The 26990-nt window shown below is 47.4% G+C and overlaps 1 protein-coding gene across 1 annotated transcript; it reads right to left on the reverse strand.

Moving 5' to 3' along the window:
• Positions 1–1945: 1945 nt before the first annotated feature.
• KDELR2 (KDEL endoplasmic reticulum protein retention receptor 2) lies at positions 1946–12510 on the reverse strand. Its single transcript, XM_075283786.1, has 5 exons — positions 12290–12510; positions 9330–9430; positions 7019–7177; positions 3938–4190; positions 1946–3143 (listed from the first exon to the last, which is right to left on the reverse strand). The coding sequence occupies exons 1-5, from the start codon at positions 12378–12380 to the stop codon at positions 3109–3111; spliced, it is 639 nt and encodes a 212-aa protein (XP_075139887.1). The 5' UTR covers positions 12381–12510; the 3' UTR covers positions 1946–3108.
• Between the last annotated feature and the right edge of the window lie 14480 nt (positions 12511–26990).

Raw genomic sequence — 26990 nt, forward strand, 5'->3', positions numbered from 1 at the left:
GGCCGTATACAGGTGAGACTACATACAGGGGAGGCCGCGCACAGGAGACACTACATACAGGGGAGGCCACATACAGGTGAGACTACATACAGGGGAGGCCGTATACAGGTGAGACTACATACAGGGGAGGCCGTATACAGGTGAGACTACATACAGGGGAGGCCGTATACAGGTGAGACTACATACAGGTGAGACTACATACAGGGGAGGCCGCGCACAGGAGAGACTACATACAGGGGAGGCCACATACAGGTGAGACTACATACAGGGGAGGCCGTATACAGGTGAGACTACAAACAGGGGAGGCCGCGTACAGGTGAGGCCGTATACAGGTGAGACTACATACAGGGGAGGCCGCGTACAGGTGAGATTACATACAGGGGAGCTCACACAGACCTACCTTACCTGTAAGGACAGATGATACGCTAGTGTTTGTCATTACATCAGCAATTTGGTAGGTAAACCAAGCGAGTGACAGCAGACAGGTGAGACACGACACACGGTATCATCTATAGGGCGATCTAGTGCAGGGGCGCTCGACCATTGACGGCCTTCTGTGCAGCACAGACCCCTCCGAGTGACTCACGTCAGTCAGTAGACGGCAGCCCCATTCTCTTCCCTGACCATAGGGATTACTGTAGGTCTTTGATGTTACAGGTGAGCTGGCCCTTTCTGCCCCCCGGTATTATGGGGGCACTTTGTGACTACCTTTATTATGACTAATGCCGGCCTGGTGGTACATTCAGCTTGGGGTTCCCATATAGCTGAAGAATCCGCATCCCCTGTGAGATGGCTTGTGCACACTGTACTGGTGACTCGGTCAGTTCTAGTTTATGGGGCTGATCCCAACCCCCCATTTACTACAAAAAGCAGTAAATATTACAGGTCTTCATACAGGGGTCTTGTCAGGTTTTCTGCTGCCCATAATCTCCTTATGGCTGCGGCCATGTACAATGAGGAGCAGTCTGACCCCGCTGCCATATCCATAAAAGAGCAGAGAAAAGCCCAAGTGACCATAACACAGAAGATGCAGGGACACTGGACTGACAATATGGGGCACAAACAGATCCCTGACACACAAAGAGAAATCTCTGAGCACAGTCAGGTAAACTGGCCATGACTAATATCCTCGTCTGTAATAACACAACCAGAAGTAGTCTCTTCTTACATTGTGAGTTATGCAGAAGGTTTAGTCCAGTGCACAGAGAAAGCAGTGAGGAAAGTGAGCCCCTCCCCCTCCTGTCACTGTGTGAGAATAGAACAGACCCTCCCCCTCCTGTCACTGTGAGGTTGTCTTGTTTCACAGTGATAACTAAGGACAGATGTTCCCTAGTAACAAGGAGTGATCATCACATTGGCTAGAAGGGAGACACCTAGAGGCAGGAACCTTAGAGAGGTTTTGCAAACAACATTTTTGTACATTATCATTACAGTATCATTGTACACGATCTATTAAACGAGAGTAACTTGTCTGAAGACTGACTAAGCGTTTAGTGACAAAGTCCCAGCTGCCGCAGTCACCACTAGGGGGAGCTCCTTATGGATTACAGCGAGATCTGGAGTAAGCGCTTGTGGAGTGATAAGAAGCAGATCTGCAAATCTGTCAGAAATCCTGCAATCTATTGAAACCTATGGGGGCACCTCATACAACGGTCTTAAAAAATGCTTCAATACGTCACTTGTACATCCATGTGCCCGGACAGAAGTGTGCGACAGTCAGAAAGTGGCGCAGGATCCCTGAGTGCAAGTTACAGGAGGTTGTTCCAGTTCAACCCCGGTCCTGGCCTGGATAGGTTTCGTCTTGTGCCAAAGATGCACCACAACACCCCGGCACACCAGGTACAGCCCCCGCCAGGTGCTCATCCCAAATGAAGTGAATCCATAGTCACAATTGTGTGCGTGTAAAGCGAGCGCTAAACAGAAACAAGGAAATAAGAGGCGAATGGAACATAGAAGAGACTTTTACTTCAAACCATCGATATTTCATAGCAATTTCCTTTTTAACACAATGTACTGCAGGGTTAGATCCCAGAAAACAGCGAGAGTCAGGAGGTCGTGGCTGAGAAGCCGCTCAGAGGCCAAACCCCACTGACCCGGGAAGGATGCTGAGACTTGTGGAAAGTCACAAGAAAAAGATGTGAGATGACGGGCGACGGCCATGACACACATGTCTACATCCATGTCAGGCTCAGCACTCAGTGCCTGCACCTATAGAGCCAATGTCCGCCTGCACCAGGGGCCTACCAGGAGCCATTTCTAGGGACAATCACAAAAAAAATATTTGGATGTTTCAAAACTCCTATTTTGTATAAAAGGTCGATTATTTTTGTAATGGCACTTCTCATGAGTGAATCTTCAGTATCCTATAAGCTGAATAAATCTGCACATACACCTAGTGACATGTAGAGGGGAGGGGACCGTGGAAAGTTAACCCTTTTGCTGCCCTGTACCCTGTGACCCGCTGACGTCCCCGCATTCTCATCCAAACGCTTTATTCTGACAACCCTTTCATGAATACGCTTTACAGGAGACAAAAAAAAAAATTCCTTGAGAACTGATCAGGTCAAGAAATAGCAAAAAAACAAAAAAACCTCTCCTCCTCCGAGAGAAATAAATTATAGTGGAATGACTGGAGAATATCATCGGTTATTAAAACAGACGAATAGAATGCAAGGAAAAAAATAATGCAAATCACCGACCCTCTAAAAGGATCAATAACCGGGAGGAGGAGGAAAACAATGGCGAAAATTCTCACTGGACCTAGTCGCAAACTGCACGAGAAATGTTCACTTTTGTTTGGTTTTTTTACAACTATTGAATTGAATCTGCGCTCGGGATCTAGTATTACAGCATAACCTTTATGTAAAAAAAATCTTTATACATCAGAATAAAAAACAAGGAAGGCAAGATGCATAAAACAAATCAGCTGGTGTCCGAGTCGTGGATGAGACCGCTTTGCTGTAGGAGGGTCGGCGAGGCGTCCTGCAGCAAATAGGGCAGTTCTGCATATAAAAGTAGTGTCTGACTCTGCTTCAGGCATCTTACACCTCCGCTCATAGTAAGGATTGTTCTGTCCCGACGACAGCTGCTGCTCCACCTCTTTGGCACTTATGCTGGCAAACTCAACTTCTTTCCTTTTAGTACTGGAAGAGGGAAAAATAGAAAGAAAAAACATAAGAAATTCATCAACGAGGCAGAAAACCCTTCAGCGGATCGAGTCCCTGCGGCAGGCGTCACCTGACTATTGGCCAAATAGGGGGATCATTCTGATCGGTGGGGTCTGACCCCCGACCCTGCACAGGTCAGCACATACAGCGAGGATCATTAACAAGGACCAGGGGCATAGAGGGGGCCATATTATTAGGGCCCGAACCTCTAGTCAGAGGACTGGAAGTCTCCCTAAAGCCTGTGAATGAGGCCCGGCACCATTACACGGTCACAGATGGCAGCCCTGGTAACCCTACAATGGTCGGACCATCAGCAATGTGACCGCCATCTTCTATCCCCAGGAAAGTGATAAGACTCTAGAAGGACAACCCCTTTAATGTGAGATTACGGAGGGACTCCCAAAGGGGCTGAGTCTCTGCAGTAAGTGCGGGAGCCCTTTGAATATCTCTCCGGGCACCAGGGGCGTCCATTAGTGCGGCTGTGCCCAATTCCAGGGCCTCAGACCCATCCCTCATACTAATATACTTTTCTGCACAGATTCCAGACCCACGGCCAGCGCCATCAGTAAGTACCCAGTGTCCATCTATATAGGGGGAGAATGAATGCAGCCCCCATACAGACCAGTGACATCACCGCTGATACAGAAAATATATAGTCACATATAAAGAGTCTCAGGAAACCGGATCTCAGCCCGCCCAGACCGATGAGCAGCGACAAAGCCCCCAATAACTACACCAGGGGACTTATCAGGAATCTTGGCGGGTCTCACCTTTTGTAACATACAAGTAGAAGAAGTCGCAGTACAGGATGGTCTGAACCACGCCGGCCACTATGGCAATCAGGTCAAAGAAGCCTTCGAAGGAATAGCGCCAGATCCAGTTGAAGAGGTACAAGGCACGGTACAAGCCCAAGAAGAACAGGTAATGGGTGGTGATTGTCTCCGCTTCACCTGTTTTACTGATCATGAAGAGCTGCGGCAGGATGGCCACCGACTCCAGGTAGATGGAAAAGGTCCATAGGATCTGCAAGAAGACACCGCTCACAATGGTCAAATAGTCATCCTGAGACTGTACAGTGGCGCCCCCTGCCTGGCACCGTGTGAGGAGCTGGGGCAATAGTCACTGCACAGCTAGTGCTGGGGGGTTTATACCCCGGGGTAAGGAAGGTCACAGATTTACACCTTTACAACGTGGACGCGCCGCTCTGATCAACGCTGCGAGAGACAATGCGGGGTAAGATTTGTGAAGGAAACGTTTATCAATCCCATCTATAGCGGCCAATGGCAGCAAGGCTCATTACTACAAGACAAGCAATACAGGAGGCCTGGGGGCCATCTGTCATATTAGGAATACAGAGGGGCTGCTGGTCAGAATTACATGGGGGAGTCTAGCATTACATGGGGGAGTCTAGCATTACATGGGGGAGTCTAGCATTACATGGGGGAGTCTAGCATTACATGGGGGAGTCTAGCATTACATGGGGGAGTCTAGCATTACATGGGGGAGTCTAGCATTACATGGGGGAGTCTAGCATTACATGGGGGAGTCTAGCATTACATGGGGGAGTCTAGCATTACATGGGGGAGTCTAGCATTACATGGGGGAGTCTAGCATTACATGGGGGAGTCTAGCATTACATGGGGGAGTCTAGCATTACATGGGGGAGTCTAGCATTACATGGGGGAGTCTATCATTACATGGGGGAGTCTATCATTACATGGGGGAGTCCAGAAGCCCCTTAGGTCAGCTTCACATCAGGGTGCACGACCTGCGCTGCCGGCCCAGCAGGGTTACTACTATGTATTTCCGGATTATATGGCTCATATCCAGGCCCGCTGCTCTATCTGAGTAAGAGATGTGGCCGGATATTAGAAGAGTCTCACATGCAGCAGATACAGGCTGGCGTGCCGACACTACAGGCCTATGAGCCTCGGACCATGTATTACATGTCTGCCACTGACCCTATAAGACAAGGCAGCGGAAATGATTCCAACATCAGCACATCCATTCCACCTGGTCACACACGGGGGCGCTAGCGAGACATGTGCAATAGTCTATTACTGAAGAAACGACACATTGTACACGACAACAGCAGCAGCAGGACACGACGATCTAACACCAAAGTCTACAAGGCAAAAGTCCAACAGAGCGGCGGCAAACAAACTGCAAGTCACAGACCTAGTTATGGCAATATGGGAGCGGGTCATAGGATCTGGATCTAACACTGCCAAGTAACCCTGCGGGATCAGCATCTGCACGAGGAGGTCACAACTACCCAAACCAAGAAAGCAAAATAACCAAGAAACTACTCATTGACATGGAAAAGCAGAAAGAGCAAAATTCAGAAGTGACCCCCGACCTTAGTCTAAGTATGGAGGGAACAACAGCAAGCCTTATGGTAAAACCCAACACTGAGCGTGCCAAGCAGGCCACTCCCCCTGCCATGCAGACCACTCCCCAACGCCACACAGACCACTCCCCAATACTGAGTACGCCGCACAGACCACTCCCCCGGCACGGAGCATGCCAAGCAGACCACTCCCCCAACACCACAGACCACTCCCCCAATACTAAGTACGACGCAGACCACTCCTCCAATGCCACACAGACCACTCCCCCAACACGGAGCACGGCACACAGACCACCCCCCATACTGCACAGACCACTCCCTCAATGCCACACAGACTACTCCCTCAAGACTGAGCACACGGCGCAGACCACTCCCCCGACACACAAACCACCCCCCATGCTGCACAGACCACCCCCACGCTGCACAGACCACTCCCCCGACACTATGTACGGCACACAGACCCCCCCCACGCTGCACAGACCACTCCCCCGACACTGAGCACGCCACATAGACCACCCCCCCCACGCTGCACAGACCACTCCCCCGACACTGAGCACGCCACATAGACCACCCCCCACGCTGCACAGAATACTGCCCCAACACTGAGCACAGCACACAGACCCCCCCCCACGCTGCACAGAATACTGCCCCGACACTGAGCACGGCGCACAGACGACCCCCCCCCCCCACGCTGCACAGACCACTCCCCCGACACTGAGCACGGCGCACAGACCACCCCCCCCACGCTGCACAGACCACCCCCCCCACGCTGCACAGACCACCCCCCGGACACTGAGCACGCCACATAGACCACCCCCCACGCTGCACAGACCACTCCCCCGACACTGAGCACGCCACACAGACCACCCCCCCCACGCTGCACAGAATACTGCCCCAACACTGAGCACAGCACACAGACCCCCCCCCCCACACGCTGCACAGACCACTCCCCGACACTGAGCACGGCGCACAGACCACCCCCCCCCACGCTGCACAGACCACCCCCCCCACGCTGCACAGACCACCCCCCCACGCTGCACAGACCACCCCCCCCCACGCTGCACAGACCACCCCCCCCACGCTGCACAGACCACCCCCCCCACGCTGCACAGACCACCCCCCCACGCTGCACAGACCACCCCCCCCACGCTGCACAGACCACCCCCCCCACGCTGCACAGACCACCCCCCCCACGCTGCACAGACCACCCCCCCCACGCTGCACAGACCACCCCCCCCACGCTGCACAGACCACCCCCCCCACGCTGCACAGACCACCCCCCCCCACGCTGCACAGACCACCCCCCCCCACGCTGCACAGACCACCCCCCCCACGCTGCACAGACCACCCCCCCCACGCTGCACAGACCACCCCCCCACGCTGCACAGACCACCCCCCCACGCTGCACAGACCACCCCCCCCACGCTGCACAGACCACCCCCCCCACGCTGCACAGACCACTCCCAGTTCGGTGCTTACAGGAAAGGAGAACAGACATTACCTCAAGAGGCGAGAAATCGTGATTGACAAGGACCGCCAATCCACCAACAGGAACGACAAGGAACTCTACTCGGAAGGTGTCATGGTTCCCATCGTATGTGGCCTTGAACTTCATGTAGATCAGATAGACTGTCGCGTATGCGCAGGCGATATAGATGAGCTGAAAGAAGAAATAAACCACATGAGACGATGTCAGTGATACAAGGAGCTGCTCCGCGTGGGCTGGACTTACACCAGATTAGGACCCGCCTCCAGTGATGGGGCTCAGGGAGCAGCGACAATGGGAAGGAGATTCTTACACAACAACTCAACCAAACCATTTCGGGTTTATTCCCACCGCCCTCCCAGGTTCCCCGTGATACTGCTTTCTGCACATTTGTGGCTCAGCATTTACCCCGCGCCAAACCGCACAATACAATGGAGGAGACCGGGAACCAGACTGAAGTCGCGCAGGCCAAGTGAATCAGCCCGCCGACCATCATGTGCCAGTGTTCAGAGTCTGTGCAGTTCTTCTACATTAATACTGACATGAACGGCCATGTGAATAAGCCCCTAAACTAAGTCTGCCAATGGAACCAGAAAGCAGCCGCCTCCACAATATGTCCACGTGTATCTAAGCTCTTACTGACCTGCAATACACCAGACGTGACGCTGAGGAGCTTAAAGGCAATGGACACCCCGGGTACACGTATGAATGGTTTGTGGTAAAACGGCCATTTCTTGTTCTACGGCCTGAGTGTATTCTCTACCACTGCAGGCGGCTCAGCCCGGGTACAGAAACCATCGGAGCAGGTCGCGTATCCTGTAGCCGCTCTCCCGGACACTTATACGGAGGAATTTATGTGGATTGGGGGGGGGGGGGTCTCCATCTTTCAGGTCCTCACACAGACCCAAAGAACAGAAACCTGAATGCCAGTGAGACCCTAGTGCACGTCAGGCGATGTTCACACCTGCAGAGTCTCTGGTGGAGAATCCATCACTGTATCTGTCAGAGGAGTAAGAAGTCCTGCACAGAAGATTCCTCCTACAGCTTCATAACAATGGACACCTGAAGGACCCCATAATAATCAATGGGGTACATCAGACTCCGAACACCAGAGGCGACACTAGTGTGAACCTACTGCAAGGCAAGCTGAAGCAATAGAAGACAGAACATATTAGAGACAAGAACACCGGGCTAGCGGGAGGGGGGACCCAACCGGGACAAGGCTAGGGACAAGGCTAGGGACAAGGCTAGGGACAAGGCTAGGGACAAGGCTAGGGACAAGGCTAGGGACAAGGCTAGGGACAAGGCTAGGGACAAGGCTAGGGACAAGGCTAGGGACAAGGCTAGGGACAAGGCTAGGGACAAGGCTAGGGACAAGGCTAGGGACAAGGCTAGGGACAAGGCTAGGGACAAGGCTAGGGACAAGGCTAGGGACAAGGCTAGGGACAAGGCTAGGGACAAGGCTAGGGACAAGGCTAGGGACAAGGCTAGGGACAAGGCTAGGGACAAGGCTAGGGACAAGGCTAGGGACAAGGCTAGGGACAAGGCTAGGGACAAGGCTAGGGACAAGGCTAGGGACAAGGCTAGGGACAAGGCTAGGGACAAGGCTAGGGACAAGGCTAGGGACAAGGCTAGGGACAAGGCTAGGGACAAGGCTAGGGACAAGGCTAGGGACAAGGCTAGGGACAAGGCTAGGGACAAGGCTAGGGACAAGGCTAGGGACAAGGCTAGGGACAAGGCTAGGGACAAGGCTAGGGACAAGGCTAGGGACAAGGCTAGGGACAAGGCTAGGGACAAGGCTAGGGACAAGGCTAGGGACAAGGCTAGGGACCGTTGTGTCTGGTGTTGTAGCCAAGAATCAATCAAGTGAAAGCGAATCCGCTGCAATACCAGCCATAACCCATGGAGGGCGGCGCCGCGTCACAGACACAGGTAAATCTCTGACACCAATTGCTACTCGTGTAATTGGGCTCCAGGCAGACTTTCCCTTTAAGATGTGAATGCAATGCAGGGAAGTCCTACGGAGGGCGCCATACTGCCCCTTGCTGACTGCAGGGCAGTCATATATTGTCAGGTATACAATCTTCACTATAGTATGACTCCACCAGATGGCTCATCCCAGCCAACATGTATGTAACGTGTGCGGCCTCCTCCAGGATACAGTCAGATGGAACGCGCTGGCCACAGTCCACCATGTTTGTACAAGGTAAGACAACCAGACCAGCTGCAACTGGGACTTGTAGTCCTGCAATGGCCGAGAGTCACCGAGACATCCCCGAGCACCCGCCCCATTACCAAACCAACATCTCGGAGGACGACGTCTTACCTTCATAGAAGTGTTGTACAATGAAATGAAGGAGGTAAAAAGATCCAGGTATCGAGTAGTGAAGACCATGGCAAAGAGGAGCTGACTCTTCCCCGAAATACCTGCAGACAACAAGAAGCGCCGACTTCATAAACACGACCAATACAAGTTATTGTACAGGAGAGGATATACATTGTATTCTGACATATTATATCAGGGGTCGGGAACCTTCGGCTCTCCAGCTGCTGTGAAACTACAACTCCCAGCATGCTCCATTCACTTCCATGGGAGTTCCCAGAACAGCAGAGCAGGTATGCATGCTGGGAGTTGTAGTTTTGCAACAGCTGGAGAGCCGTACGTTCCCTACCCCTGTATTATATGATATCTCTCCACTGGAGGTGATGGGAGAGCACTGACCAGGGCGGCTGGAGGGGAGATTAGGTGGAGGCGACCTCTCAGTGAATTCGGGGACCTGCTTATGCTTTTTTTTGTTTGTTTTTTGACATTGGGGCCACAGATCTAAAAATACCTTCAATGACATCAAATAACCCGAAAGTTTCCCGTTTCCGCCATGTTTGGCTGATGAGCGGCGCCCCAGCATCACTGGAGATAGAAGTAAACGCCCAATGAGGAAGAACTTAGGCAGTAAAGTCACCCGGAACATTCTGTCACATCACCAGAGCCAAGAAATACAACGACAGCAAACAAAGGCCCCAAATCCTCCACGAGATACAGCCGGAGGACTAAAAGTACAAGACACAGTAATACAAATACGTGCGGCCATCTCTGCACAGGACCTGGGAGCAGAACCAACAAGGGCCAATAGCAGCGCCGGTCACCTACAGGAGAAGACCTGAACCTCTAACAGAACATTACTGGGGAATCCCAGACTGCAATGGCCGTCTAGTGCTAAGATTGTCATTTTATTTTCTCATATTATTGGCTTATAGTTTATAATCCCAGGTCTCCCGTGCCCGGACGCGACTACCTCGACCTCCACCTCAATCTACACAGTAAAGCCAAGGACGTGCAGGAGGGAAACTTAGCGACGCGTCTCCCTGAAAGCTGATGCCGCAAAAATACTCAAAATCAGGGTCAGATCTGATCTAGTGTCTATCCCTATTCAGAGGGTAAGAACTTATTATAGGAACATCCCTTTAAATCGGGATAGCACTCCGACTAACTGTGCAGAGATGAGACAATAAGAAGCTCTGTAAGATCTCGCCATCTAGGAGGAACCAGTGATGTCCAATAGACACCAAATCTCCTGATATATCCTGAATTATGGAGGGCGCCGGATATAGGAAACCCAATATAAAGTATATATTAGAGGCTGGCACTGGGTCCCCTGTAAGCGAGCACACGATGCTGACTCTGCAGCAGGTAGGCAATCCTCCGCTAACCAATAAGAGCGCTGATGATGTGGCTGCGTCCTCCTCTCTAAGCTAACACTGTCACACTAGAGCGCGCTCAGATCTGGAAGGAATCCAAGGCCCAGAGAAAGATGAGGACAGAAAGAGGGTTCCTGCACCGATCCCAACCAGCTGCAGGGAAGAAGGGGTTAACAGCTGCCATGTAATAACGGGATGTGATGGATTGGGCTCTCACCACGCCTTACAGCCGGCCGCTGCCACGTCAGATCCACCAGTCACAGCCTATCACTTACAGCAGCCTCTGATTCATTGACTTCCAGCACATGCATCAAGGAATAGCAGGAGGCACAAATCACATGAGGACAAGTCTCCCCATCATGGAGACGCTGCACATACCTGCAAGAGCACAAGTCTAATGGAGCCAAGTCATGTAACAATAGTGTGCAGAGTGTCAGACAGGGTGCCCAGAGAGGGGCAAGAGGAGAGCGAGACATTTAGGGGCAGATTCACATGCTGCAGACTTATTGCAGGACTCAGGTATAAGATCTGTGCGCAGACGTTTTATTGGCAAGTGCACAGATTTCTGCCAGACCTACTGGTATGAATGGTGCAGCCACAGCAACAAACCTGCCACATGTCATCTGTGCAAGTAAAATATCAGAATTCACATGCAGCAGACAAGGCGCAGGACTTTGTGCTTGCAACAACTCTGTCACATGTGAATATGCCCTAATAATGGAGGACTACCTTATAAATGAATGGACATATGGGCAGCGTGTAATGGTGGAGCTACAGGGGTGCAGAAGGAGTAACAGGTACCACACCTGGTGACTCCGGGGGCCCAAAGGACAATATAAGCTGTAATGCTAAATGGGGCCCCATTACAGAGTGTGCCCTGAGGCTTCATGTAACACCCCTGCACTACAGTGCCCAAGGCAACTGCAAAAGGGAGTCAAAGACAAAACATGTGACCAAAAAAGTCAACAGAAAATCTGACATTACAATCAGTCACAGCAGCGGTCTATACTAGGGCTAAGAAAATGCAAAGTGTGAATGAAGTCATGCAACCTAAAGTCACCAACTGGTCACCCAGAGACAGTGGACACCCCCACAACCGAAAGACACCGACCGGTCACCCCCATAACCTGCAGACACCGACCGGTCACCCAGAGACAGTGGACACCCCCATAACCTGCAGACACCGACCGGTCACCCAGAGACAGTGGACACCCCCATAACCTGCAGACACCGACCGGTCACCCAGAGACAGTGGACACCCCCACAACCTGCAGACACCGACCGGTCACCCCCACATCCTGCAGACAGCTGCTAGGGATCAGCTGTGCCAGGTAGCAGTATACAGAGATGACACTATATACCATGCAGGACACTGACATGCAGGGCAGGATAGTCATCTACAATGCAGGACATAAAGAGACAAGAATCTGCACGAATAGCCCGGCACACACCGGGGACCCCGGAGCTCAGACCCCGCACACACCGGGGAGCTCAGACCCCGCACACACCGGGGACCTCGGAGCTCAGACCCCGCACACACCGGGGAGCTCAGACCCCGCACACACCGGGGAGCTCAGACCCCGCACTCACCGGCACACGAGCGGGTCTTCCAGATCTTCAGCAGCAGGATAATAATGGCGGCCAAATGGGACAAGTCCCCGCTCAGCCTGAAGACGTTCATGGTGCGCTGGGAGTCGGATGTGCGGCGGCCCCGGCGGAGACGAGCTGTGCGCGGCGGCTCTGACTACAATCCGTTAAAATGGCGAGCGCCGAGCTACGTGGCCCGGGGACGTGGCCTAACTGCAGCGAGCGCACGGCATGCCGGGAAACGGGACACAGCCCGCCCCCTGGGGGCCGGACCACCGCACAGACACGCCCCTTAAAGGCCACGTGTCCTAAAATGTTCTCATGTGTGAGGATGGGAATGAGCCCCTCATAGAGAATAAGCCCCTCACAGAGAATGAGCCCCTCATAGAGAATAAGCCCCTCACAGAGAATGAGCCCCTCATAGAGAATGAGCCCCTTATAGAGAATGAGCCCCTCATAGAGAATAAGCCCCTCATAGAGAATGAGCCCCTCACAGAGAATGAGCCCCTCACAGAGAATGAGCCCCTTATAGAGAATGAGCCCCTCATAGAGAATAAGCCCCTCATAGAGAATGAGCCCCTCACAGAGAATGAGCCCCTCACAGAGAATGAGCCCCTTATAGAGAATGAGCCCCTCATAGAGAATAAGCCCCTCATAGAGAATGAGCCCCTCATAGAGAATAAGCCCCTCATAGAGAATGAGCCCCTCACAGAGAATGAGCCCCTCATAGAGAATAAGCCCCTCACAGAGAATGAGCCCCTCATAGAGAATAAGCCCCTCACAGAGAATGAGCCCCTCATAGAGAATGAGCCCCTTATAGAGAATGAGCCCCTCATAGAGAATAAGCCCCTCATAGAGAATGAGCCCCTCACAGAGAATGAGCCCCTCATAGAGAATGAGCCCCTTATAGAGAATGAGCCCCTCATAGAGAATAAGCCCCTCATAGAGAATGAGCCCCTCACAGAGAATGAGCCCCTCACAGAGAATGAGCCCCTTATAGAGAATGAGCCCCTCATAGAGAATAAGCCCCTCATAGAGAATGAGCCCCTCACAGAGAATGAGCCCCTCACAGAGAATGAGCCCCTTATAGAGAATGAGCCCCTCATAGAGAATAAGCCCCTCATAGAGAATGAGCCCCTCACAGAGAATGAGCCCCTCACAGAGAATGAGCCCCTCATAGAGAATAAGCCCCTCACAGAGAATGAGCCCCTCATAGAGAATGAGCCCCTCATAGAGAATAAGCCCCTCACAGAGAATAAGCCCCTCATAGAGAATGAGCCTCTAATAGAGAATGAGCCCCTCACAGAGAATAAGCCCCTCACAGAGAATGAGCCCCTCATAGAGAATAAGCCCCTCACAGAGAATAAGCCCCTTATAGAGAATAAGCCCCTCACAGAGAATGAGCCCCTCATAGAGAATAAGCCCCTCACAGAGAATGAGCCCCTCATAGAGAATAAGCCCCTCACAGAGAATGAGCCCCTCATAGAGAATGAGCCCCTTATAGAGAATGAGCCCCTCATAGAGAATAAGCCCCTCACAGAGAATAAGCCCCTCATAGAGAATAAGCCCCTCATAGAGAATAAGCCCCTCATAGAGAATGAGCCCCTCACAGAGAATAAGCCCCTCATAGAGAATAAGCCCCTCATAGAGAATGAGCCCCTTATAGAGAATGAGCCCCTCATAGAGAATGAGCCCCACATAGAGAATGAGCCCCTCACAGAGAATAAGCCCCTCATAGAGAATAAGCCCCTCATAGAGAATAAGCCCCTCATAGAGAATGAGCCCCTCATAGAGAATAAGCCCCTCATAGAGAATAAGCCCCACATAGAGAATAAGCCCCACATAGAGAATAAGCCCCACATAGAGAATAAGCCCCACATAGAGAATAAGCCCCTCATAGAGAATAAGCCCCTCATAGAGAATAAGCTCCTCATAGAGAATAAGCCCCTCATAGAGAATAAGCCCCACATAGAGAATAAGCCCCTCATAGAGAATAAGCCCCTCATAGAGAATAAGCCCCACATAGAGAATGAGCCCCTCATAGAGAATAAGCCCCACATAGAGAATAAGCCCCTCATAGAGAATAAGCCCCTCATAGAGAATAAACCCCTCATAGAGAATAAGCCCCACATAGAGAATGAGCCCCTTGTAGAGAATAAGCCCCTCATAGAGAATAAGCCCCTCATAGAGAATAAACCCCTCATAGAGAATAAACCCCTCATAGAGAATAAGCCCCACATAGAGAATAAGCCCCACATAGAGAATAAGCCCCTCATAGAGAATAAGCCCCTCATAGAGAATAAGCCCCTCATAGAGAATAAGCCCCACATAGAGAATGAGCCCCTCACAGAGCCAGGGCCGAGGCTTCTAGAAATGATAACACAAAGTATAACAAGCCCAAATCCCATCTCTCAGGCCGTGTTCAGACATGGTGGTTGTGCTAGCAGCAGTATAGATAAGCGTGTGGGCCGTGACTGCGGCACCTGATGGACATACTGTATTCTCACCTGTATGATGTGACTGAGCCCGGGGTGTATTATACCCAGGTGCAGTAAGCTCAGGGCGCGGCGGTCATGGCTGCAGGTTCGGCCCTCCCGCTGATCTGTCCGGTATTAGGTGATTTCTGCCGCACAACACGGCTCGGTCACTTATATGTCTGAGCGATAGAAAGGAACCATAATGGGGAGAAGAAGCGTGAGGTGACGTGTGACCTGCTGTATACGTATCACACACCTTTAAGGCTATGGTCACATCTCTGAAGGAGACTCCGCCACAGATTCCGGCTAAAATCAGCACACAGGACTTTTCTCTCGGCCACTTTCAGTACAAAACCGTCAGAATCCTGATGGACCCCATTACAGTGTACGGGGTCCGCAGGTCACTGCATTGTTAGCAGACGGCTCCATCTTCCAGGTCCCCATGTGGAGCCGAACACTAGTGTGAACCTACCGTAACTCTGTTTATGCCCCTGCACAGTATAATGCCCCCATATAGTATAATGCCCCCATAGAGTATTGTGCCCCATATAGTATAATGCCCCCATACAGTATTGTGCCCGCTTAGTGCCCCATATAGTATAATGCCCCCTTAGTGCCCCCATACATGTCCCTGTCATGGCTGTCCCTGTTACGGCTGTCCCTGTTACAGCTGTCCCTGTCACGGATGTCCTTGTTACAGCTGTCCCTGTCACGGCTGTCCCTGTCACGGCTGTCCCTGTCACGGCTGTCCCTGTTATGGCTGTCCTGGTTACGGCTGTCCCTGTTACGGCTGTCCCTGTTACAGCTGTCCCTGTTACAGCTGTCCCTGTCACGGATGTCCCTGTCACGGCTGTCCCTGTTATAGCTGTCCTGGTTACGGCTGTCCCTGTTACGGCTGTCCCTGTTACTGCTGTCCGTGTAACGGCTGTCCCTGTTATGGCTGTCCCTGTTATGGCTGTCCCTGTTATGGATGTCCCTGTTACGGCTGTCCCTGTTACGGCTGTCCTTGTTACGGTTGTCCCTGTCACAGCTGTCCCTGTTGCGGCTGTCCCTGTTACGGCTGTCCCTGTTATGGCTGTCCCTGTTACGGCTGTCCCTGTTACAGCTGTCCCTGTTACTGCTGTCCCTGTCGCGGCTGTCCCTGTTACGGCTGTCCCTGTTACGGCTGTCCCTGTTACTGCTGTCCCTGTCGCGGCTGTCCCTGTTACTGCTGTCCCTGTTACGGCTGTCCCTGTTACGGCTGTCCCTGTTACGGCTGTCCCTGTTACGGTTGTCCCTGTCACGGCTGTCCCTGTCGCGGCTGTCCCTGTTACTGCTGTCCCTGTCGCGGCTGTCCCTGTTACGGCTGTCCCTGTTACGGCTGTCCCTGTCGCGGCTGTCCCTGTTACTGCTGTCCCTGTTACGGCTGTCCCTGTTACGGCTGTCCCTGTTACGGCTGTCCCTGTCGCGGCTGTCCCTGTTACTGCTGTCCCTGTTACGGCTGTCCCTGTTACGGCTGTCCCTGTTACGGCTGTCCCTGTCGCGGCTGTCCCTGTTACTGCTGTCCCTGTCGCGGCTGTCCCTGTTACGGCTGTCCCTGTTACGGCTGTCCCTGTCGCAGCTGTCCCTGTTACTGCTGTCCCTGTTACGGCTGTCCCTGTTGCGGCTGTCCCTGTTACGGCTGTCCCTGTCGCGGCTGTCCCTGTTACTGCTGTCCCTGTTACGGCTGTCCCTGTTACGGCTGTCCCTGTTACTGCTGTCCCTGTCGCGGCTGTCCCTGTCGCGGCTGTCCCTGTTACTGCTGTCCCTGTTACGGCTGTCCCTGTTACGGCTGTCCCTGTTACGGCTGTCCCTGTTACTGCTGTCCCTGTCGCGGCTGTCCCTGTCACGGCTGTCCCTGTTACGGCTGTCCCTGTTACGGCTGTCCCTGTCGCTCCAGTCCCGATCACAGCTGTCCCCGCAGATCCTGTAGCAATGACGTCACATACATCATTCACATGACTGCCAACCCCTTTAAGTGTGTCCTATACAGGCCCATTATAATACATTAGGGGTCCAGTTAGACAGGTTCCTAACACACAGATAATTTATTGCCCCCATATAATGCCCCTGCCCTCAGCATTGATAGAAAGAGATGACAGTAATACTCCCCTAACCCTCCGCCGCCGCCTGTAGTGCTATCTGCAGCAGCCATCTTGTATAGTAGAGCTGTCACCCCATTGTATTCAGTCCTAAGGACGCAAATAGAGGCGAAGCCCCCTCCAGCCGCGCACAGCAATGGGGCAGCACCCAAAATGTAGGACTGTCCCAGGATGGCTGAGGGGTCCTATGGTTAGAGCGCCCCCTGTCCTATAGCCCTGTACACACCGCAGACTAGTTATTATTGTGAATTTCTGTGACCCCCGATGACCTATAGAGCGGCCATATCACTTTCTGACGTTGTAGTTTTTGGGGTACACCCTGAGTAGTTCTCCCCCGTTACCGTCTCCGCAGTTACACATCTAGATTATACAAAAGACAAAGCTTTATTTCATTGGCGGAGCTGGCAGCGGCCATCCCTCGTAATAAGATAAAGAGGGTTGTCATGGTAACTGCCGAATCCCCCATAATCACCAGGAGAGGAAAAGGGGAAAGTAATGGAGAGAAGAGTCACATCCCTAGTGGTCAGGATATGGAGGGGGTCTACGTGATATATGTGATATAGGCAAGATACGTGATATATGTGATATAGGCGAGATACGTGATATATGTGATATAGGCGAGATACGTGATATATGTGATATAGGCGAGATACGTGATATATGTGATATAGGCGAGATACGTGATATATGTGATATAGGTGAGATACATGATATGTGATATAGGTGAGATACGTGATATATGTGATATAGGCGAGATACGTGATATATGTGATATAGGCGAGATACGTGATATATGTGATATAGGTGAGATACGTGATATATGTGATATAGGCGAGATACGTGATATATGTGATATAGGTGAGATACGTGATATATGTGATATAGGTGAGATACGTGATATATATTATATAGGTGAGATACGTGATATATGTGATATAGGTGGGATACGTGATATATGTGATATAGGTGAGATACATGATATGTGATATAGGTGAGATACGTGATATATGTGATATAGGCGAGATACGTGATATATGTGATATAGGCGAGATACGTGATATATGTGATATAGGTGAGATACGTGATATATGTGATATAGGCGAGATACGTGATATATGTGATATAGGTGAGATACGTGATATATGTGATATAGGTGAGATACGTGATATATATTATATAGGTGAGATACGTGATATATGTGATATAGGTGGGATACGTGATATATGTGATATAGGTGAGATACATGATATGTGATATAGGTGAGATACGTGATATATGTGATATAGGCGAGATACGTGATATATGTGATATAGGCGAGATACGTGATATATGTGATATAGGTGAGATACGTGATATATGTGATATAGGCGAGATACGTGATATATGTGATATAGGCGAGATACGTGATATATGTGATATAGGTGAGATACGTGATATATGTGATATAGGCAAGATACGTGATATATGTTATATAGGTGAGATACGTGATATATGTGATATAGGCGAGATACGTGATATATGTGATATAGATGAGATACGTGATATATGTGATATATGTGATATAGGTGATATATGTGATATATGTGATATAGGTGAGATACGTGATATATGTGATATATGTGATATAGGTGAGATACGTGATATATATTATATAGGTGAGATACGTGATATATGTGATATAGGCGAGATACGTGATATATGTGATATAGGTGAGATACATGATATATGTGATATAGGTGAGATACGTGATATATGTGATATATGTGATATAGGTGAGATACGTGATATATATTATATAGGTGAGATACGTGATATATGTGATATAGGTGAGATACGTGATATATATTATATAGGTGAGATACGTGATATATGTGATATAGGCGAGATACGTGATATATGTGATATAGGTGGGATACGTGATATATGTGATATAGGCGAGATACGTGATATATGTGATATAGGTGAGATACGTGATATATGTGATATAGGTGAGATACGTGATATATATTATATAGGTGAGATACGTGATATATATTATATAGGTGAGATACGTGATATATGTGATATAGGTGAGATACGTGATATATATTATATAGGTGAGATACGTGATATATGTGATATAGGTGAGATACGTGATATATATTATATAGGTGAGATACGTGATATATGTGATATAGGTGAGATACGTGATATATGTGATATAGGCAAGATACGTGATATATGTGATATAGGTGAGATACGTGATATATGTGATATAGGTGAGATACGTGATATATGTGATATAGATGAGATACGTGATATATATTATATAGGTGAGATACGTGATATATGTGATATAGGCGAGATACGTGATATATGTGATATAGGTGAGATACGTGATATATGTGATATAGGCGAGATACGTGATATATGTGATATAGGTGAGATACGTGATATATGTGATATAGATGAGATACGTGATATATGTTATATAGGTGAGATACGTGATATATGTGATATAGATGAGATACGTGATATATGTGATATAGGTGAGATACGTGATATATGTTATATAGGTGAGATACGTGATATATGTGATATAGGTGAGATACGTGATATATGTGATATAGATGAGATACGTGATATACACTCACCGGCCACTTTATTAGGTCCACCATGCTAGTAACGGGTTGGACCCCCTTTTGCCTTCAGAACTGCCTCAATTCTTCGTGGCATAGATACAACAAGGTGCTGGAAGCGTTCCTCAGAGATTTTGCTCCATATTGACATGATGGCATCACACAGTTGTCGCAGATTTGTCGGCTGCACATCCATGATGCGAATCTCCCGTTCCACCACATGCCAAAGATGCTCCTCTATTGGATTGAGATCTGGTGACTGTGGAGGCCATTGGAGTACAGTGAACTCATTGTCATGTTCAAGAAACCAGTCTGAGATGATTCCAGCTTTATGACATGGCATTGCATTATCCTGCTGAAAGTAGCCATCAGATGTTGGGTACATTGTGCTCATAAAGGGATGGACATGGTCAGCAACAATACTCAGGTAGGCTTTGGCGTTGCAACGATGCTCAATTGGTACCAAGGGGCCCAAAGAGTGCCAAGAAAATATTCCCCACACCATGACACCACCACCAGCAGCCTGAACCGTTACCGATACAAGGCAGGATGGATCCATGCTTTCATGTTGTTGACGCCAAATTCTGACCCTACCATCCGAATGTCGTAGCAGAAATCGAGACTCATCAGACCAGGCAACGTTTTTCCAATCTTCAATTGTCCAATTTCGATGAGCTTGTGCAAATTGTAGCCTCAGTTTCCTGTTCTTAGCTGAAAGGAGTGGCCCCCGGTGTGGTCTTCTGCTGCTGTAGCCCATCTGTAGCCTCAAAGTTGGACGTACTGTGCGGCGTTCAGAGATGCTCTTCTGGCTACCTTGGTTGTAACGGGTGGCTATTTGAGTCACTGTTGCCTTTCTATCAGCTCGAACCAGTCTGGCCATTCTCCTCTGACCTCTGGCATCAACAACGCATTTCCGCCCCCCACAGAACTGCCGCTCACTGGATGTTTTTTCTTTTTCGGACCATTCTCTGTAAACCCTAGAGATGGTTGTGCGTGAAAATCCCAGTAGATCAGCAGTTTCTGAAATACTCAGACCAGCCCTTCTGGCACCAACAACCATGCCACGTTCAAAGGCGCTCAAATCACCTTTCTTCCCCCCCATACTGATGCTCGGTTTGAACTGCAGGAGATTGTCTTGACCATGTCTACATGCCGAAATGCACTGAGTTGCCGCCACGTGATTGGCTGATTAGAAATTAAGTGTTAACGAGCAGTTGGACAGGTGTACCTAATAAAGTGGCCGGTGAGTGTATGTGATATAGGCGAGATACGTGATATATATTATATAGGTGAGATACGTGATATATGTGATATAGGCAAGATACGTGATATATGTGATATAGGCGAGATACGTGATATATGTGATATAGGTGAGATACGTGATATATATTATATAGGTGAGATGCGTGATATATATTATATAGGTGAGATACGTAATATATGTGATATAGGTGAGATACGTGATATATGTGATATAGGTGAGATACATGATATGTGATATAGGTGAGATACGTGATATATATTATATAGGTGAGATACGTGATATATGTGATATAGGCGAGATACGTGATATATGTGATATAGGTGGGATACGTGATATATGTGATATAGGCGAGATATGTGATATATGTGATATAGGCGAGATACGTGATATATGTGATATAGATGAGATACGTGATATATATTATATAGGTGGGATACGTGATATATGTGATATAGGTGAGATACGTGATATATGTGATATAGGCGAGATACGTGATATATGTGATATAGGCGAGATACGTGATATATGTGATATAGATGAGATACGTGATATATGTTATATAGGTGAGATACGTGATATAGGCGAGATACGTGATATATGTGATATAGATGAGATACGTGATATATGTTATATAGGTGAGATACGTGATATATGTGATATAGATGAGATACGTGATATATGTGATATAGATGAGATACGTGATATATGTGATATAGGTGAGATACGTGATATATTATATAGGTGGGATACGTGATATATGTGATATAGGCGAGATACGTGATATATGTGATATAGGTGAGATACGTGATATATGTGATATAGGTGAGATACGTGATATATGTGATATAGGCAAGATACGTGATATATGTGATATAGGCGAGATACGTGATATATGTGATATAGGTGAGATACATGATATGTGATATAGGTGAGATACGTGATATATATTATATAGGTGAGATACGTGATATATGTGATATAGGCGAGATACGTGATATATGTGATATAGGTGGGATACGTGATATATGTGATATAGGCGAGATACGTGATATATGTGATATAGGCGAGATACGTGATATATGTGATATAGATGAGATACGTGATATATGTTATATAGGTGAGATACGTGATATATGTGATATAGGCGAGATACGTGATATATGTGATATAGATGAGATACGTGATATATGTTATATAGGTGAGATACGTGATATATGTGATATAGATGAGATACGTGATATATGTTATATAGGTGAGATACGTGATATATGTGATATAGGCGAGATACGTGATATATGTGATATAGATGAGATACGTGATATATGTGATATAGATGAGATACGTGATATATGTGATATAGGTGAGATACGTGATATATTATATAGGTGGGATACGTGATATATGTGATATAGGCGAGATACGTGATATATGTGATATAGGTGAGATACGTGATATATTATATAGGTGGGATACGTGATATATGTGATATAGGCGAGATACGTGATATATGTGATATAGATGAGATACGTGATATATGTGATATAGGCGAGATACGTGATATATGTGATATAGATGAGATACGTGATATATGTTATATAGGTGAGATACGTGATATATGTGATATAGGCGAGATACGTGATATATGTGATATAGATGAGATACGTGATATATGTTATATAGGTGAGATACGTGATATATGTGATATAGATGAGATACGTGATATATGTTATATAGGTGAGATACGTGATATATGTGATATAGGCGAGATACGTGATATATGTGATATAGATGAGATACGTGATATATGTGATATAGATGAGATACGTGATATATGTGATATAGGTGAGATACGTGATATATTATATAGGTGGGATACGTGATATATGTGATATAGGCGAGATACGTGATATATGTGATATAGGTGAGATACGTGATATATTATATAGGTGGGATACGTGATATATGTGATATAGGCGAGATACGTGATATATGTGATATAGGTGAGATACGTGATATATGTGATATAGGTGAGATACGTGATATATATTATATAGGTGGGATACGTGATATATGTGATATAGGTGAGATATGTGATATAGGTGAGATATGTGATATATGTTATATATGTGATATATGTGATATAGGTGAGATATGTGATATATGTTATATAGGTGAGATATGTGATATATGTTATATAGGTGAGATACGTGATATATGTGATATAGGTGAGATACGTGATATATGTGATATAGGTGAGATACGTGATATATGTGATATAGGTGAGATACGTGATATATATTATATAGGTGAGATACGTGATATATGTGATATAGGCGAGATACGTGATATATGTGATATAGGTGGGATACGTGATATATGTGATATAGGCGAGATACGTGATATATGTGATATAGGCGAGATACGTGATATATGTGATATAGATGAGATACGTGATATATGTTATATAGGTGAGATACGTGATATATGTGATATAGGCGAGATACGTGATATATGTGATATAGATGAGATACGTGATATATGTTATATAGGTGAGATACGTGATATATGTGATATAGGCGAGATACGTGATATATGTAATATAGATGAGATACGTGATATATGTGATATAGATGAGATACGTGATATATGTGATATAGGTGAGATACGTGATATATTATATAGGTGGGATACGTGATATATGTGATATAGGCGAGATACGTGATATATGTGATATAGGTGAGATACGTGATATATGTGATATAGGTGAGATACGTGATATATGTGATATAGGTGAGATACGTGATATATGTGATATAGGTGAGATATGTGATATATGTGATATAGGTGAGATATGTGATATATGTTATATAGGTGAGATATGTGATATATGTGATATAGGTGAGATATGTGATATATGTTATATAGGTGAGATATGTGATATATGTGATATAGGTGAGATACAGTGCCTACAAGTAGTATTCAACCCCCTGCAGATTTAGCAGGTTTGATAAGATGCAAATAAGTTGGAGCCTTCAAACTTCAAACAAGAGAAGGATTTAGTAACAGATGCATAAATCTTACAAACCAAAAAGTTATGTTGTTCAGTTAAATTTTAATAAATGTTAAACATAAAAGTGTGGGTCAATTATTATTCAACCCCTCGGTGTAATATTTTGTGGAATAATCCTTGTTTGCAATTCCAGCTAATAATCGTCTTTTATAAGACCTGATCAGGCCGGCACAGGTCTCTGGAGTTATCTTGGCCCACTCCTCCATGCAGATCTTCTCCAAGTTATCTCGGTTCTTTGGGTGTCTCATGTGGACTTTAATCTTGAGCTCCTTCCACAAGTTTTCAATTGGGTTAAGGTCAGGAGACTGACTAGGCCACTGCAACACCTTGATTTTTTCCCTCTTGAACCAGGCCTTGGTTTTCTTGGCTGTGTGCTTTGGGTCGTTGTCTTGTTGGAAGATGAAATGACGACCCATCTTAAGATCCTTGATGGAGGAGCGGAGGTTCTTGGCCAAAATCTCCAGGTAGGCCGTGCTATCCATCTTCCCATGGATGCGGACCAGATGGCCAGGCCCCTTGGCTGAGAAGCAGCCCCACAGCATGATGCTGCCACCACCATGCTTGACTGTAGGGATGGTATTCTTGGGGTCGTATGCAGTGCCATCCAGTCTCCGAACGTCACGTGTGTGGTTGGCACCAAAGATCTCGATCTTGGTCTCATCAGACCAGAGAACCTTGAACCAGTCTGTCTCAGAGTCCTCCAAGTGATCATGAGCAAACTGTAGACGAGCCTTGACATGACGCTTTGTAAGTAAAGGTACCTTACGGGCTCGTCTGGAACGGAGACCATTGCGGTGGAGTACGTTACTTATGGTATTGACTGAAACCAATGTCCCCACTGCCATGAGATCTTCCCGGAGCTCCTTCCTTGTTGTCCTTGGGTTAGCCTTGACTCTTCGGACAAGCCTGGCCTCGGCACGGGAGGAAACTTTCAAAGGCTGTCCAGGCCGTGGAAGGCTAACAGTAGTTCCATAAGCCTTCCACTTCTGGATGATGCTCCCAACAGTGGAGACAGGTAGGCCCAACTCCTTGGAAAGGGTTTTATACCCCTTGCCAGCCTTGTGACCCTCCACCATCTTGTCTCTGATGGCCTTGGAATGCTCCTTTGTCTTTCCCATGTTGACCATGTATGAGTGCTGGTCACAAGTTTGGGGAGGGTCTTAAATAGTCAGAAAAGGCTGGAAAAAGAGAGAATTAATCCAAACATGTGAAGCTCATTGTTCTTTGTGCCTGAACTACTTCTTAATACTTTAGGGGAACCAAACAGAATTCTGGTGGTTTGAGGGGTTGAATAATAAATGACCCTCGGAATAAACTTTTCACAATTTAAAAAAAAAATAAACAAAGAAATAACATTCTGCTGCAGAGCATTTCACACTTCCAGGCTGATCTACAGTCCAAATGTCACAATGCCAAGTTACTGCAGAATGTGTAAACCTGCTAAATCTGCAGGGGGTTGAATACTACTTGTAGGCACTGTATGTGATATATGTTATATAGGTGAGATACGTGATATACCGTATGTGATATAGGTGAGATACGTGATATATGTTATATAGGGGATATATGTGATAGGATATAACAGGATATAAATGTCCTATTAAATGTAGCAGAGGTGTCAGCAGCACAGAGTGTTTAAGAAGCAGCATCACCTGAGCAGGACGTTCTATGTGAATGCTACATGTAGGAGGTAAGTCCATAATGACGGGGTAGTCAGCGCCGCCCGTGGCTCATGTAATCCTATGTAAGCCATTAGTAAGATGATGTGTCCTTAAGAACTTCACAGTCACAATGTTGATTCAGCTGACATGGAATAGTCCCTGGGCGAGGCCACCGAAATGTCACCAAAGAGCAAACACAAGAGATTGCGCCCTGGAGTCTGCAACACCTCAAATCCCTCATAGAAATACACTATTGTTATAAGGGCTCATATAAGGGCTCACTATTGTTATAAGGGCTCACTATTGTTATAGGGGCTCACTATTGTTATATGGGCTCACTATTGTTATAAGGGCTCACTATTGTTATAGGGGCTCACTATTGTTATAAGGGCTCACTATTGTTATATGGGCTCACTATTGTTATATGGGCTCACTATTGTTATAAGGGCTCACTATTGTTATATGGGCTCACTATTGTTATAGGGGCTCACTATTGTTATAGGGGCTCACTATTGTTATAAGGGCTCACTATTGTTATAGGGGCTCACTATTGTTATAGGGGCTCACTATTGTTATAAGGGCTCACTATTGTTATAAGGGCTCACTATTGTAAATACTAAATATATATATATATATATATATATATATATATATATATATATATATATATATATATACTAAATACAAGTAAAAGTGAACTGTTATCCTGAGATTGTCGGGTGCTGAGCTCGGCTCTATCGGCCCCATAGACTGGAGCACCAGCCCACATGTGACCACCAGAGGACACGGGACCCCCATAGGGGTGATCTCAATGTGTATCAAATGGATTGGTGGTAACTTGTTCCCCATTTTCTTTCCATTCGTCTTCTCTCTTATATTACCTCCATTATCTTACATGGTGATCAGTCCCTATATATATATATATATATATATATATATATATATATATATATATATATAGAAATAGTAAGAGTTCAGCAAATCAGTGCAAGGATATATATGAAAGCGATCCTGCGTCTTCTCTGGAGATCCCAAGTGATTGACTACTTGATGGAAATAATAACACGGACTTTCACTGTTTACTTTCAGGGAGGCGACTTCCAAGATCTGGTGACAGATTAGTAATTGCAGATCCCAGACCCCGGCTCGGCCTCCTGATGGGACGTATTGACTCTGCCACTGGTTTGTGACTTGCCCTTTAAGTCACCTGTCAGCCTCAGATCCCTGCCCGGCCGGATCCGTATCCTGTGAGACCTTCACGTACTTAGCAACAACCCAGCTCGCCGCGCTCAGATTTCTATCCTAAACAAGTTTTTCGCTCAGTCTGAGTCACTGAGACGAGGAAACTCATTCCTGCTCCTCCGGCTCGGCAGACACAGTCACACAAGACACATCCTTCATCTGTAAGGTCCAAGAGCATCTTAGAAGGACAAAACATTTCTCCAGAATTTCCTCCAAGTCATTGGAATTCCTTACTGTGATGGTCCACAATCT

Source organism: Leptodactylus fuscus, chromosome 8, assembly GCF_031893055.1.
Source record: "Leptodactylus fuscus isolate aLepFus1 chromosome 8, aLepFus1.hap2, whole genome shotgun sequence".
NCBI lineage: Eukaryota > Metazoa > Chordata > Amphibia > Anura > Leptodactylidae > Leptodactylus > Leptodactylus fuscus.

Bases quoted from the DNA above. Each gene is read 5' to 3' on its own strand.
- KDELR2 (XM_075283786.1), bottom strand. From the start codon at position 12,380: ATGAACGTCTTCAGGCTGAGCGGGGACTTGTCCCATTTGGCCGCCATT. The intron at 4,191-7,018 runs GTAATGTCTGTT...GTCTTCTTGCAG, and splicing joins ACGATTTCTCGCCTCTTGAG to ATCCTATGGACCTTTTCCAT. The intron at 3,144-3,937 runs GTGAGACCCGCC...TCCCTCTTCCAG, and splicing joins CTACTTGTATGTTACAAAAG to TACTAAAAGGAAAGAAGTTG.